General features: G+C 35.1%; 1 protein-coding gene across 3 annotated transcripts in view; it reads right to left on the reverse strand.

Annotated features, from left to right (window-relative positions):
- Positions 1-16,265, reverse strand: part of FCHSD2 (FCH and double SH3 domains 2) — a 260,252-nt gene that overhangs the window by 196,974 nt on the left and 47,013 nt on the right. For all 3 annotated transcript variants that reach the window (XM_043906604.1, XM_043906595.1, XM_043906612.1), the window contains exon 3: positions 11,104-11,149. In XM_043906604.1, coding sequence (XP_043762539.1) covers positions 11,104-11,149 — 46 coding nt within the window. The remainder of the gene's footprint in view (positions 1-11,103; positions 11,150-16,265) is intronic.

The raw sequence follows: 16,265 nt of genomic DNA on the forward strand, positions 1-16,265 counted from the left end.
AATCAAACCAGTCAATCATAAAGGAAATCAACCATGAATATTCATTGGAAGGACTGAAAAGCTGAAGCTCCAATACTTTGGCCATCTGACGCAAAGAAGTGACTCACTGGAAAAGACCCTGATATTGGGAAAGATTGAGGGCAAGAGGAGAAGGGGACCACAGAGGATGAGATGGTTGGATGGCATCACGGACTCAATGGACGTAAGTTTGAGCAAACTCTGGGAGATAGTGAAGGACAGTGAAGCCTGGTGTGCTGCAGTCCATAGGATCGCCAAGAGCTGGACATGACTAAGCAACTGAACAACAACAATAACAAAAATGTTCAGTTTCCCTGCCCTTATTTTAATTATAGTTCTAATCTCACTTCACTAAATTGTATTCTTAATCTATGTGAGTGTGTGCATGCACACACATAGATTCACATGCGCTGTTATCTTGTTTATCTTAGACTCTCCATTTATTCTGCTATGAAGTGTCTATCCATGAGAATGCATACTCTAATAAGAAATAAAGACAAATGACTACTCTATATGGTATTATTATCATCATCATCATACTGTTTTTATAGGATGGTAATCTGAAGCACAGAGTGGTAAAATAAACCACCCAAGGTTATACAGCTAGTAAGTGACATTCTTAGGATTCACACCATATTAGCCATCAAGCTATATTCTTCATTTAGAAAATTCTTTAGAGAACCATATTTAGCAAATAGTCAAGATTCCTAATTCCCAAAATCTAAAAGCATTGAAAATGGGCCCCAGTGCTTAAGAACTGAGCCAAACTGGACAAAGAGAGCCTCAGTTGAAGAACTGGCATATCTTATTCCAAAAGTAATTGATAGTCAATGCCTTATCCACAGTCTTCTCTTACCATTCACTATTATATGTACTGTTTCTGTTTATAATCTTGCTAAATACACCACGATTTAGGAACTACTTGATTTTGCCTTCTACTATTTATTCTTTATGCCTTATACTATATATTCATTCTCATATCTGCTTTACCCTACATGACTATAAATCCTCTGAGGATAAAGAATCAAGTTTTATTTATCTTTGTAGATACCCTGAAAAAAATGATTTAAGAAGCCACTTGCTTACATTTTTTTTCACTTGCTTACATTTAACAATTCATCGAGTTCTAATGTTTAAGTCACTAAAAAATATTATTTGGAGACTTCCCTGGTGGTCCACAGGTTAAGAATATGCCGTCCAATGCAGGGAACACAGGTTCAATCCCTGGTCAGGGAACTAAGATCACACATGCTGCAGGGCAACTGAGCCTGTGCACCACAACTACTAAGTCTGCACACTCTGGAGTTCAAGCATGACAACAAAAAGCCCGCGCCACAATGAAAGATCCCACATGCTGAAACTAAGACCCACTGCAGTACAAATAAATAAATAAAATTATTTTAATATATGTTCATTAAAATTAGTTAACAACATTAGTAGCAGTTCAATACAAATGAATACTCCTTGAATCAATGCTTAGTTTACATTTATTAGTTTGTGAAGACTAAGAATATAATTCTGTTAAATTATATACATACAATATTTTAAAAATTGAACACAAATGCCATCAAGTGAATGTAAGAGTTTAATCCTACTATGAAAAATAAAGTTTCTGCAAACTATTTAAATATAAACTTCATGAAGTGATTGATTTCTGAGAATATAAAGGAGAAATTTATATTACATAAGCCACTTGTGGCTATCAATTAATGGTCAAAAGATATGCTTTTATTTCTTTCTAGCAATATCATCTTTTTGGCTTAAGAATAACATTTTATTGATTCCTATTCTGAGTTGGAATTTTCATAACAGACATGAAAAAGGCATTCTTCATTTCACCCATCAAATGTTATTTAAGCATTTATGATGTGCCAGATATTGTACTAAGTACTAGACATAAATTACGAGGGAAATATAATCCTATATTCAAGGACTCTCTAGGAGGGGAAGTGAGGTGTGAGTATTTCCTGGACAGTGTTATGGTTTCTTCTTTTAAAGCTAAAGCATTAGGTCACTTCCTGCTTTCTCAGAAAATCCATAAAGCAAACCAACTTAGAGAATTAGCAAGAGCAACAATTTATATTAGAGTAACAGCAGTTTAAACTAAAATTTAACTTAAAATAAAACTTCTGTTCATTATTTTTACTCATACATTACATTAAAAGGTTGGATAGAATTTCACCCAATTTTTACATTCCTTGGGACCAGCTGATTTAAAATAAGGCTATGCTGCTTGTCCAGAATCCACTCTGCAGGTTATGTAGAGAATTCATCAAAGAGACAGACAGTCCTACTTACTACAGAACAACTGATGTTCAGATACAACAAACAAGAGACCTATGTGACTGCTGGTCATAAAATACATAACATGCACATTAAGAGAAAAGATAAGTGATTTCAGATATGAATTTCAAATTCAAACTCAACTGAACTGGTGATTTAAAGTGCAAAAACATCTCTCACATGGACAATACTATGAAGCAGTGCTCTATTGAGGAGCACTCAGATCAGCACTCAGTCCCTCAGTCATGTCTGATTCTTTGCAACCCCAAGAACCACAGCACTCCAGGCCTCCCTGTCCATCACCAACTCCCGGAGTCCACCCAAACCCATGTCCACTGAGTTGGTGATGCCATCCAACCATCTCATCCTCTGTCGTCCCCTTCTCCTCCTGCCCTCAATCTCTCCCAGCATCAGGGTCTTTTCAAATGAGTCAGCTCTTCACATCAGGTGGCCAAAGTATTGGAGTTTCAGCTTCAACATCAGACCTTCCAATGAAAACCCAGGACTGATCTCCTTTAGGGTGGACTGGTTGGATCTCCCTGCAGTCCAAGGGACTCTCAAGAGTCTTCTCCAACACCACAGTTCAAAAGCATCATCAGTTCTTCGGCACTCAGCTTTCTTTATAGTCGAACTCTCACATCCATACATGACCACTGGAAAAACCATAGCCTTGACTAGACGGACCTTTGTTGACAAAGTAATGTCTCTGCTTTTTAATATGCTGTCTAGGTTGGTCATAACTTTCCTTCCAAGGAGTAAGAGTCTTTGAATTTCATGGCTGTAATCATCATCTGCATGATTTTGGAGCCCCCCAAAATAAAGTCAGCCACTGTTTCCGCTGTTTCCCCATCTGTTTGCCATGAAGTGATGGGACTGGATGCCATGATCTTAGTTTTCTGAATGTTAAGCTTTAAGCCAACTTTTTCACTCTCCTCTTTCACTTTCATCAAGAGACTCTTTAGTTCTTCTTCACTTTCTCCCATAAGGGTGGTGTCGTCTGCATATCTGAGGTTAATGATATTTCTCCCGGCAGTCTTGATTCCAGCTTGTGCTTCATCCAGCCCAGCATTTCTCATGATGTACTCTGCATATAAGTTAAATAAGCAGAGTGACAATATACAGCCTTGACATACTCCTTTTCCTATTTGGACCAGTCTGTTGTTCCATGTCCAGTTCTAACTGTTGCTTCCTGACCTGCATACAGGTTTCTCAAGAGGCAGGTCAGGTGGTCTGGTATTCCCATCTCTTTCAGAATTTTCCACAGTTTGAGGTGATCCACACAGTCGAAGGCTTTGGCATAGTCAATAAAGCAGAAATAGATGTTTTTCTGGAACTCTCTTGCTTTTTTGATGATCCAGAAGATGGCAATTTGTTCTCTGGTTCCTCTGCCTTTTCTAAATCCAGTTTGAACATCTGGAAGTTCACGGTTCTCTTACTGGTGAAGCCTGACTTGGAGAATTTTAAGCATCACTTTTCTAGCATGTGAGATGAGTGCAACTGTGCGATAGTTTGAGCATTGTTTGGCATTACCTTTCTTTGGGATTGGAATGAAAACTGACCTTTTCCAGTCCTGTGGTCACTGCTGACTTTTCCAAATTTGCTGGCATGTTGAGTGCAGCACTTTCACAGCATCATCTTTCAGGATTTGAAATAGCTCAACTGGAATTCCATCACATCCACTAGCTTTGTTCGTAGTGATGCTTCCTAGACATGTATTTATTTAACAATGGATAATGGTTCTCTTACACAAAACTAGGTGAGCTAGTTTCATTGGTTTATGGATCTATTTCTCCATTAGACTAAGACTTAACTCAAAGACAGTAACCACATCCTTTTTACTTTAATGAAGAATGTAACAATTCAATTTCATCACAAAGAAACAGTTCTATATTATTCCTGCTAATAACTACAAATTAATAAAAATATTTTATTTTAGAGACTGCTTCTCTTCTTTCAGATTTTTAATATCCTAGAATGCATGCCCCTTCTTTATAACTCTAAAGCTTAAACTATATATAATATCAAATTAACTACCTATATATACCATTTTTAAAAACTCTACTTCTATAATATATCTGCAAAGTTCTAGTGAAGGACAGTCAATGGGTCACAAAGAATCAGGCACGACTTAGCAACTGAAGAACAACAAGACCAATTAAAATGTTATTTTCCATTACCCATACAAATTTTCACTTTACTTTGAAAAGGAAATATTCTAATGTTATTAAGGACATTCTCACCACCTAAGAACAGCTGCCACATGGTAGGTCTTCAATGTTAGCCAAACTACACTGTTAATAAATACTATTTGCAAAGGGATTGAATGAAGAAGCTGTACAAATACGCATTTGATTTCTGCAGTGTTTCAATATTTATTCAGCATTGTCACAAGTCCCCCTCCAAAAACATCTGTCATCAAACATGAACACAAAACCATCATGTTCAAGACCATGACATTTTCTTCCACTGAAGATACTTTAAAGGTCTGATTTTCTCTATAACCAGTCATCATAAATGGGACAGATAATACTCCATGAATTACATTCATCTTTATTAGCAGTTACTCCATTTGGGGGGCTCTCTTAAATAAAAATCGATCACTAGCCATTTGTTCTGAATGATCTATTTTAAGCTGCTAATAAACAAGAATGGATATTGTAATCATTCTGATTCTCTAGAGGTAACTCTAAAGTTTTCGGAACTTCCATGAGAAATTTTTGGTACTTAATGGTTTTAGTTATTCAATGATCCCAGATGAACAGAATGATATAATTTATTTCTATATTCTGGCCTTTGGCTGAAAATAAAAAATGCAACAAATACTAAAATTATATAGAACTCAGAACTTCAGGAAAACGCACATTTAACAGACCATCATTCTTTATCTGTGTAGATTATACAAATGTAAATTGTGAGTTAAAGAAGAAAATCTATAAATACTAGCTACTGCCACCAACAGAAACTGACCTCTGTTAGTACATAAAGAAACAGTGAGAGAGGAAAGAAAACATAGGCTTTTGGTCAGACACCAACATTCAGACTGCGTGATGGTTGCCCTTTCTGAGTCTTGGGGACTTACTTTTAAATTACAAGATATAATAGTATCCTACAGTGTTTAAGAATTTAAATAAAATAATGATGTCTAGCATATACTTAGTATACCAAAAACTATGGTTATCCTAAGTTAGGAGGGAAAAGATCCTCTTTTCAATCATATTTATACATGTGGCTACATCAAGCATCTCAAATTAATACCAGAATAAGAAAATTATTGTTAGTTACTATATTAGTTTCCAAGATACTGTTAACAAGTATCATAAACTAGGTGGCTTCAAAGAGAAATAGGGCTTCCCTGGTAGCTCAGTGGTAAAGAATCCGCCTGCCAATACCAAAGACATGGACCAGTTTGATCCCTGGTCCAGAAAGATCCCACACAACACAGGACAACTAAGCCCATGCTCCATAACTACTGAGCCTGTAATCTAAGCCCGGGACCTGCACCTACTGAAGCCTGCATGCTCTCGAGCCCGAGCTCCGCAACAAGAGAAGCCACAGCAATGAGAAGCCCATGCGCGGCTAGACAGTAGTCCCTACTCGCCACAACTAGAGAAAGCCCAAACAACAAAGACCCAACACAGTCAAGTAAATAAATAATTTTTTTAAAAAAGAAATGTATTCTCCCAGAATTCTGCTGACTAGAAGTCTGAAATAAAGGTGTCAGCAGCCTTGGTTTCTTTTTGAGGCTCTAAAGGAGAGTATGTTCCATGTCTACTAGCTCTAAGTCAGAGCTTCCCACATAATGTATTGCACCCCCACAGCAATACCAGGAATGAGAATACCTCAGCCTTCAATGAACTAAGAGAGGCATGAGGCATTGAGCTGCCAGGACTGCTAATTCTGCATTCTTTAAAAGTTCTACAACACTTTTTCGAAAGGCATGAAACCAGTCAGGCTTATGCTGTAGCAACTTGGCATTAAGATCTGAGGTTACTACTGCGCAAAGGACTCTGAAAATCAGGCATTACATAGTACATATTACATATACCAATATTCAAGTTTAAACAGACAATCTCAGATGTAACCTATTAGTGTAACATTGTTATAATTGGATATCATCACAATTTGCCCATCAAATCACCTAAAAATCAAACTGACTAGATTCTTGACTTTAAAACTTACTAGTCCAAAACATGATTAGAAAGTTCTATACACAACTTACATAAGGTGCTCACTCTTGCCACTTCTATTCAACATAATGCTGGAAGTACTAGCAAGAGCAATCAAACAAGAAAAAATAAAGAAAAGGCATCCAAATCAGAAAGGAAAAAGCAAAATTATATCTGTTTACAAATACATAATCCCCTATGCAGAAAATGCTAAAGACTCTATTAAAAAAAAACTATCAGAATAAATGAATTTATTAAAGTTGAAGAAAACAAAAATCAACATACTAAAATCAGTTGTGCTTCTTTATATCAACAACCTATACAAAAAGAAAACTAAGAAAACAATCTCATTTATGATAATATCAAAAAATATTCCTATTTTAACAATGCAAATCATGTATTGTCCTGGTATATCCACTATCCTCACTAAAAGTTTCTTTTTAAAAAAACTAAGTGGACTATAACCTGTTCAAACATTATATAACACCACTCAAAGCCTGGTTCTAACCTTTTCTCTCTTCTCCTGCTGGGACTCCTACAATGTATAATTAGTCTGTTTAATAGTATCACAGTTTCTTTAGGCTCTGTTTTCTTTTTTTCAATTCTTTTTCTTTCTTGTTCTCAGACTTGATAGTTTTCTCTCCTGTCATTTTTCACTTTTTCCCTTTAAGGAGCCAGCCATTAAAGAAAACAGAACCTTTCTACATGGTTGGTGGGAATGTAAATTGGTGTAGCCACTAGGAACAGTATGGAGGTTCCTCAAGAAACTAAAGATAGAGTTACCATATGATCCAACAATTCCACTCCTGGATCTGTATGAGGAAAAAATGAAAACACTAATTTGAAAAGATATATGCATCTTGATGTTCATAGCAGCACCATTTACAACAGTCATGATAACATGGAGGCAACCCAAGTGTCCATCAAGGAACAACTGGGTTAAGAAGACATGAGATACACACATGTGGCACATGCACTGGAATATGAACTCAACCATAAAAAAGAACGGAACACCTCCATTTGCAGCACTGTAGACACACCTAGAAGAATATAATGCTTCGTGAAATAAGTCACACAGAGAAAGACAAATACTATATGATATCACTTATATGTGGAATCTAAAATTACAAATCAAGGTATAGGTAAAACAAAAAGAGACTCGAAGATATAGAAAACAAACTTGTGGTTACAAAAGGGAAAAGGGAAGGAGGAAGGAACAAATTAGGGGTATAAAATTAACAAACTACTATACATAAGATAGATAAGCAATAAGGATTTACTGTACAGCACAGGGAATTATATCTAATTTCCTATAATAACCTATAATGGAATTTAATATGCAAGAAACTGAATCATTATACTGTATGTACACTGGGAAACTAATAAAATATTGTACATTGATTATACTTCAATGAAAAAATAAAATTTAAAAGTATATTCTGCATATAAATCCTCAATTATATGTGTGATCAGAGCTAAATGAGTTCTTAAAATTAAAGCAAATAAACAAGCAAGATAATAAAACTAAATATAACAAAGTTTCTAAAAAAAAGACAAAACTATAATAGCAAATCTACATGCCTAAGAAAACTAAAATTTACTCATATCGACCACTGTTTCTCCTAACAGTTCTTAAAACTTTAAAAATCAAACTATGTATATCAAGTATTTTGAGGAAAAAAATCTCTCTGCTTTCCTCCCAAAATTTATTTCTAATTATTGTTGCATAAGTTAAGGAGTTCAAAAGTAAAATAATTTTAAAACATAAGTATCAACATGAACACAGAAAATAACTCTCAACTTCTTCTCAAAATAGTTGTCTTTATTGCTCTACAGGACAAGGCTAGCAAAATAGAAAACTCCAAGTATATAGTCCACTATTTTAAATAACTTCACCAATGCTTCTTTAAGAGCAATGACCAGAAACCTAACTGTACACAGCTAAATTAAGTTACATTTGAAACTTTTACTGTGAGGAAATTCACCAAAAAAGAACCCTGCCACACACACAGTATAGTGGGTAATATGCCCAACTCTTCATAAATTTCTTTCTTAAAAGAATAAAAATAGCAAAAAGTTGCACTTGAGGTGAGACTGTATGATACCACAGGCTTTTTGACAGGGTGTCCGTATTTGCTCTGTGTTTGTCCTCAGACGAGGAGCCGCCCTTAAAGCCCACAAACTTTTCCTGCTCTTTCTCTCCAGCCACAGTAACCTTTTGTATCCTTCCTTCACTAGCAGCATTCTGCCAAAGACTACAGGAAGTATATTAATACACAGAACTCGCCTTTAGCAACTTCAGTCTGAGTATTCCAAATAATTTTACCAATACCTCAGTGGTTAGCTAACTGTAGTCAAAAGCCAGACTAAATTTCACCCTAATACTTAATGCTGTTTAATGACTCACACTGCTTCTGTGTTTTTAGAGATTCATTTGCTCCATTTGTATAAATAGATATGCCATACATCTATTATTTCTGGAGAATTACAAAATGAATTTCACAAACCGTGCTTAAAAATAAAACATTAATACTCTCATAGGAAATTGAAAGTAGCAAGAACCCTGAAAAAATTCAGGGCTCAAATTGCTTCAAGTGTAAATAAGGACATACAGTATTATTTTCTTTCTTTCTTCTAACATTCCCCTAAAAATGTATTACAAGTTTAGTCTGCATGTACTTGAGGTACTATTTTTCAAGTTGCTGTCATCTGATCAATCCCACTTAAATTCTTTTCCTTCATATTTTTCTATTGGGACAGCTCATCTGTATGATCTCTAAATCTCACAAATACTACTCAAACTTTTTGGAGCATTAATTCTTCGTGTAGACGATGACAACATATACCACAAGTAATAACTTTCTATAAAGTAATAACTTCTATGAAGTAATAACTTCATTCTTTTCAACTGACTATAATGCCACATCAGTTGTTTTGAAGAGAATTTTATTTTTTATTTTTAAATTTTATTATTATTCTTTTCGGCTGCACTGCACAGCCTATGGGATTTTAGTTCTCCCAACAGGAATCAAACCCTTGACAGAGTGCAGAGTCCTAACCACTGGACCACCAGGGAACTCCCTGAAGAGAAAGAATTTAATACATTTAATTAGAAGTTAATATACAACCATCGAAGTTCTGTAAGTGCTAGGACTCTTTTTTCTTCTTCTTTTTTGGGCACTCATATCCACAGAAGCTGAAAGAGTGCTCAAAATATTTTCTCAACACATGAAAAGTGGTATATCTTAAACTAATTTTAAAATAATACTTTTATAAGAAAATTAGAGTAATTCCTTATAGAGCATAGATTTCCCATTCATCTACAGTTCAACTAAGGAAATTATCAATATTCATAAAACTAAGCTCCTGACAGAGATGAACCAAAATATTAAAATGCTTAAAAGAATATTAAATACACTGCTATAAATGGATAACCAACAAAGACCTATTGTATATAGTACATGGAAAAAAAGAGTATTAAATATAAAAAGGAAATGAAAACACAACTACCATATTTTAAAAGACTGCTTTAAAATTGGTAAAATTGATAAAGAAAACTAAAAATTCAAAGAAGTTGTTCACATAAATTATGATTCCATTTCTTTTAAATATATTTAAATACTCTTGGCTGTTTAGATGATGTACCAACAACAAATAATAGCCAAAACTATGGAATGTCCCAGAAAGGAAGTGTCATTATCAAATACTATCCATTAGATAGTTGGCAGTATAAATGTTCCACATACTTTCAATTTAACAACTAGCAGACTCTCTAAAGGAAATTTCCACAGCAAAGATAAATGTTCTGATTTTCAGTGGATTTTTAAATGTGTATAAATGAAAGCTAAGAATATACCAGCTTTGACATTTTTAAAAATTTAACAATTTAAACTGAAATGTGTAAGTTAAAAAACTAAAACATTCTCAGGTGTTCAATTTTTCTTTAATTATGCCTTTCAAATGTTTTTAACATAACGAATATTCATTTTTTAGCACGAAAAAACAAAACAAAAAACAGAAAAGGCATGAGATAATCTTGAAAACTGATAAATGATAAAATGCTCTACTGTCATTGTTAAAGATTCAATCAGGCTAGAAAATTGGCAGTATCAGTGATGTGCTCTACTTTATCTGTCACCACAACAAACCATAAAACCTCATTAGGCTCAACCTCACCTGTGCAGTATTTTTGCTAAAAATTTAACCTAAATCTAATCATGAAGAAAAAAACCTGGATTATTTGAAAAAGCTTTTTATGAGACAAGTGACCAGATAAGTAAAACAGGTGAGAGAAATCAAATGGAGCAAACTTTCAGTTAAAAAATAAATGAGTCATAGGGATGAAATGTACAGTTGTGAATATATATACTTGTGAATTCTATTCACTATTATTTATACTTGTAAATACTTCAAAATATTGTGAATATTATCTTCTCCCAGAATGTTCATAAACTTCTTTGTAGTAAGAAGCAACTCAGCTCCTCATCTGAAGATTCAAACGGAGTAAAAGGAGGAAAAAAGTGAGAGAGCCAAGGAAAAGGAGAATGCAGGGATACCAATGCTTCTCTCCAACAACCATATCTGCCCTTAAGCCAAAGAAGTATGAGAGGATGGGGACCTTCACTTGCAAGCTTACCTGTGCATACTCTCTTTCAATAGCAGCCTTCTTCTGACTGAATGTCCTAAAAGCACAAATAAAAATAAAAATTCATTACTGAAAATATAACAACAATTTTATGCAAAGTTATCAACATACCCTCAAACACTGTTTCACAAGCTGTGTTGAGGGAAGGCACAATATGTCAATGATCTACGTATCTAAGAATACCACTGACACCATAGACATTCAAATCCTAGCTCCACCACTTATTAGCTGTATGACCTTGGTCAAGTCACTTGACTTCTCTGTGCCTCAGGTTGCTATTTGGTAAAATGGGTATAGTAATAGTATCTAACTCAAAGGGATAATGTAAAATTTAGTAAAGGACAATATATAAAGTGCTCAAAATAGTGTCTAGCACAGAGTAAAAGACAGGTGTGACTATAGTGTGTGTGTGCATGTTAGCTACTGCCATCAGTATGGCTAGTGCATAGTAGGTATAAAAATGTTTACTGAATATAATAACATAGAGGGAAGCACAGAAAACAAGGTAAAAATAAAATTTTGATCAGTTTCTCAACATGAAATAGTCAAATCATTTCCTTCACTCTAGTCTTTTATAAGAGTCAACAAAGTACAAGAGCACTACATGTTATAGTATGATGAGAGCCTTTCTCACACATGTATTATATTTCACAGATTTAACAGTAAACAATTTTGACAAGTTGCTCTGTCCATGGGATTCTCCAGGCATGAATACTGGAGTGGGTTGCCATGCCCTTCTCCAAGGGATCTTCCCGACCCAGGAATCGAACACGCATCTCTTGTATCTCCTGCATTGGCAGGTGAATTCTTTACCACTACCATCACAAGGGAAGCCCCATTTTATGATATTATTATTCATTTTTTAAGTAGTTAGCAGTATTTTCTTCTATCTTAACAGTACACGAAGTAACAGTGTACCTTACAAACCACTGCTAGTGGTAAAGAATCTGCCTGCAATGCAGGAGACCCAGTTTCGATCTCTGGGTCAGGAAGATCCCCTGGCGAAGGGAATGGCTACCCATTCCAGTGTTCTTGCCTGGAGAATTCCATGGGCAGAGAGGATCCTGGTGGGCTACTACAGTCCATGGGGTCGCAAAGTCAGATTTGACTGAGCAACTTTTCACTTTCACTTTTTACAAACCACAGGCAAGGTAGAGTCAATGAAACATGATAACATTAACAATTTACCTTGAATATACTGAATTTAACTGGAGGAGGGCATGGCACCCACTCCACTATTCTTCCCTGGAGAATCCCATAAACAGAAGACCTTGGTGGGCTACAGTGCACAGGGTCACAAAGAGCTGGACATGACTGAAGCAACTTAGCACACATGCATGCATGCATACTGGGTTTAAAGGCTTTTCTGTGAGGTGTCAGGTATCTGTGTTCTTAAAAACACTTCAATAAGGCAGAGATATCAGAGTAAAAAGTGAAAAATATAAATAAGAGAGCTGGAATAGAAAAAAAGCAATAAAACAAAACTCATTTTAATAATTATTTAAATTTATCAACATAACTATTCATCTCATATAAAAAATAAAACTATTTAAGATTTTGCTACATTTGTTTTGGATGAATAACTATTATTTAAATTTAAAAAGGAAGGAAATTCTGACATACACAACAACACAAATGAACTGTGAGATCTCTGAGATCATTATGCTGAGTGAAATAAATCAGTCACAAGAAGACAAATACTGTATGTTACCATTTATATAAGATTTGACTTAGAGCAGTCAAAATCACATGGACACAAAGTAGAATGGTAGTTTCCAGGAGCTAAGAAAAGGGGATAAAGTACTTATTACTTAATAGGCACAGAGTTTCAGTTTTGCAAGATGCAAAGAGTTCTGAAGATGGATGGTCGTAGCAGTGGAACAAAATGAATGTACTTAATAGCACTAAACTATACACTTATAAACGGTTAAGAAAACAAATTTTCTATGGACTTTACCATAGGGGAAACAGTGGAAACAGTGGCTGACTTTATTTTTCTGGGCTCCAAAATCACTGCAGATGGTGACTGCAGCCATGAAATTAAAAGACACTTACTCCTTGGAAGGAAAGTTATGACCAATCTAGACAGCATATTAAAAAGCAGAAACATTACTTTGTCAACAAAGGTCCATCTAGTCAAGGCTATGGTTTTTCCAGTGGTCATGTATGGATGTGAGAGTTGGACTGTGAAGAAAGCTGAGCACCAAAGAATTGATGCTTTTGTACTGTGCTGTTGGAGAAGACTCTTGAGAGTCCCTTGGACTGCAAGGAGATCCAACCAGTCCATCCTAAAGGAGATCAGTCCTGGGTTTTCATTGGAAGGACTGATGCTGAAGCTGAAACTCCAATACTTTGGCCACCTGATGTGAAGAGCTGACTCATTTGAAAAGACTTGATGCTGGGAAAGATTGAGGGCAGGAGAAGGGGATGACAGAGGAAGAGATAGTTGGATGGTATCACCGACTTGATGGACATGGGTTTGGGTAGACCCTGGCAGTTGGTGATGGATAGGGAGGCCTGGTGTGCTGTGGTTCATGGGGTCGCAAAGAGTTGGACATGACTGAATGAATGAACTGAACTGAAAGCAAGAGAATAGACCAAAAAAATCTTCTGATAATCTTCATATAAGACGTAAAGGCATTTGTTAAAAGTCAACATCAGTTTCTCATAAAATCTCTTTTAAAATATTAATGGCTGCTGTTATTAAAAGATGAACAAAAACAAGTGCCAGCAAGGACTTAGAGAACTGAAAAGTCTCATACAGTGCTTATAGTAATGTAACATGGTACACTTGTTTTAGAAAATAGTCTGTGAAGTGAGGAGGTCTTAGGAGGCCTCCAGATTTGCAATTGGTATCAGGAGTGAGAGTTGTCTGGGGATTCCCTAACTCTGTAATTCATCACCAGGATAAGCAGAACACCTAAGAACATTCAATTTATTAATGGTGGTAGTAGAGATGGGACATCAAAACCATAATGATGAATATTAAGAATAAACACACCCACCAGAATGGCTAAAATTAAAAAGACTGATAAGTATCAGTAAGGATAAAACGCAATGAAACTCTACATGTTGTTTGTGGGAATATAAAATGGTACAACCATTTTGAGGGAAAAGAAAAAAATATATTCTTATGTAACTAAACATCCATCTTGACGTATTTCTAATGCTAGAAATTTACCAAGACAAATGATAACAAATGTCCACAAAAACACTTGACAAAAATATTTATAGCACTTTTATTCATAAATAGCCCCAAACAGGAAATTATACCAGTGGGATAATAGGCCAACCAACAGTGATACATTCTTACAGTGGAATAAAACTGAGCAAGAAAAACAAATGAACTCTAAGATGATCACCACATTTCTACTACTCTGAGTTACCTGACCTTTTATTTTACAAATGACAAAGCTGAACAATAACATCAGAATGTAAAAAAATCATTTGTTAGCACAGATAGAAAACAGGGGTAAGGGAACTACTATTATTTATCAGGACACTGGTGACTCTTTCATAAAGAAAACTACAATTTGTCCTGGAATATAACAGCCGTTTTTAGAAATATTATTACCAAAAATATGGCAATAGCATTAAAATGATGACTTGAGAATACAAAAAAAAAAGTTTATTTTGAACAAGGCAAGTAGAATGAACAACTGAAGCTATACAAATCTGACAGAAAATTATTTTGCTCCTAATAAAAAACATTAATTCACCAACAACATTCATTGAGCATCTTCTGAATTTCAGGTATTCTACTAAATATGCACTGGGTATGTAAAAATGAATGAGACATGGACTCTGTTCTCAAGGTATTTATTAGTATAAGATAAACAGGTGATGCCAAGATCCACAAATAATACAGGCAGAGAGTGAAAAGTAGAAAGTGTTTTTATTTCTTATTAATTAGGTAACCTTGGGCAAGTTAATTTTCCTGATCATGTTTTAGTTTCCTATCATGAAATAGGAATAAAAAGAACATCTACCTCATATAGGATTATTAGGAGGATTAAATGAGTACATATTGGTAAAGCACTTAGACTTGGTACACAGCAAACACTAGAAAAGTATTTACTAAGTGAAAATATCATACCCACAGTTTATAATTATGAAATTTAATCCAGTTAAAATATTAAATATGCAAAGCACTACCAAAAAATATATTTAAAGTACTTCTGGTCTTAAATAACGAAGTCAGAATCTCCCTTCTCCTCTCAGAAATTACCCAAAAGCAACAAATAGAATAAAAAACAAAATGCAAACGTGATCTCCAATAAAACTAGGAAACATGAAATGTAAGTGGAAGAGAGGCCTGAGGACAGACTATTAAATTGGAGAAAGAGGGTAGCATATAAGGCATGAGGTTCCAAAACTCATGAAGATGCGGGGAGTACATTTCTTCAACAGCACTTCCTGAAGTATAAAATTTAAACCTCATTCCCAACAACAAGGACAAGGGACATAGGCTGGTGGAGGAAACTTTGCTGTTTAGTTTGAAGAAACAGAGGAGAAAGTATTAAATTAAAAATCACACAAACAATTTACACTGGCAGAAATTACACTGCTGGTGTAGTAGGAAAAAAAACAGTGAGATAGCCTGTACTATGTATGGTCCTGCAGTAGCCAATCTTCTCTGGCTGAGGAGAAATAAAACTACTCATACACTCAATCCTGGTACAACGAAAACTACTGTAAATGTGAAACACTGTAGCTACTCTAAAAAGTTGGTATCCTAAAAAGTTGTACAGGAAAAACCCTCTTCATTCAAAAATAACCACAAAGGGAGCAAGAATAGATCTATGCAAATACAAAATTTTAAGAAGAAGAAAAAAAGGCACAGGAAAAACAGAGTAGCTGAGAAACATTCATGAGAAAAATGCTGCCATAGAGCAGATGAATTTTTAAAATTTAAAAACAAACAAAAAACCCCAGTGAGGCAAATACTGCTTCCAGATATGCTTATAGAATGTCAAAATCACGAAAGAGTAGCAGTGGTGAAAGTGGCAGCCTGTCTTGTCCCTTTAGGAGGAAAGTTTTTTAGCCTTTCACCATTGAGTATAATGTTACTTGTGGATTTTTCATATGTGCCCTTTATCATATTAAGGAAGTTTCCTTCAATTCCTAGTTTACTGAGTGTTTTTATCATGAAA

The sequence above is a fragment of the Cervus elaphus genome, chromosome 1, assembly GCF_910594005.1.
Source record: "Cervus elaphus chromosome 1, mCerEla1.1, whole genome shotgun sequence".
Classification (NCBI taxonomy): domain Eukaryota; kingdom Metazoa; phylum Chordata; class Mammalia; order Artiodactyla; family Cervidae; genus Cervus; species Cervus elaphus.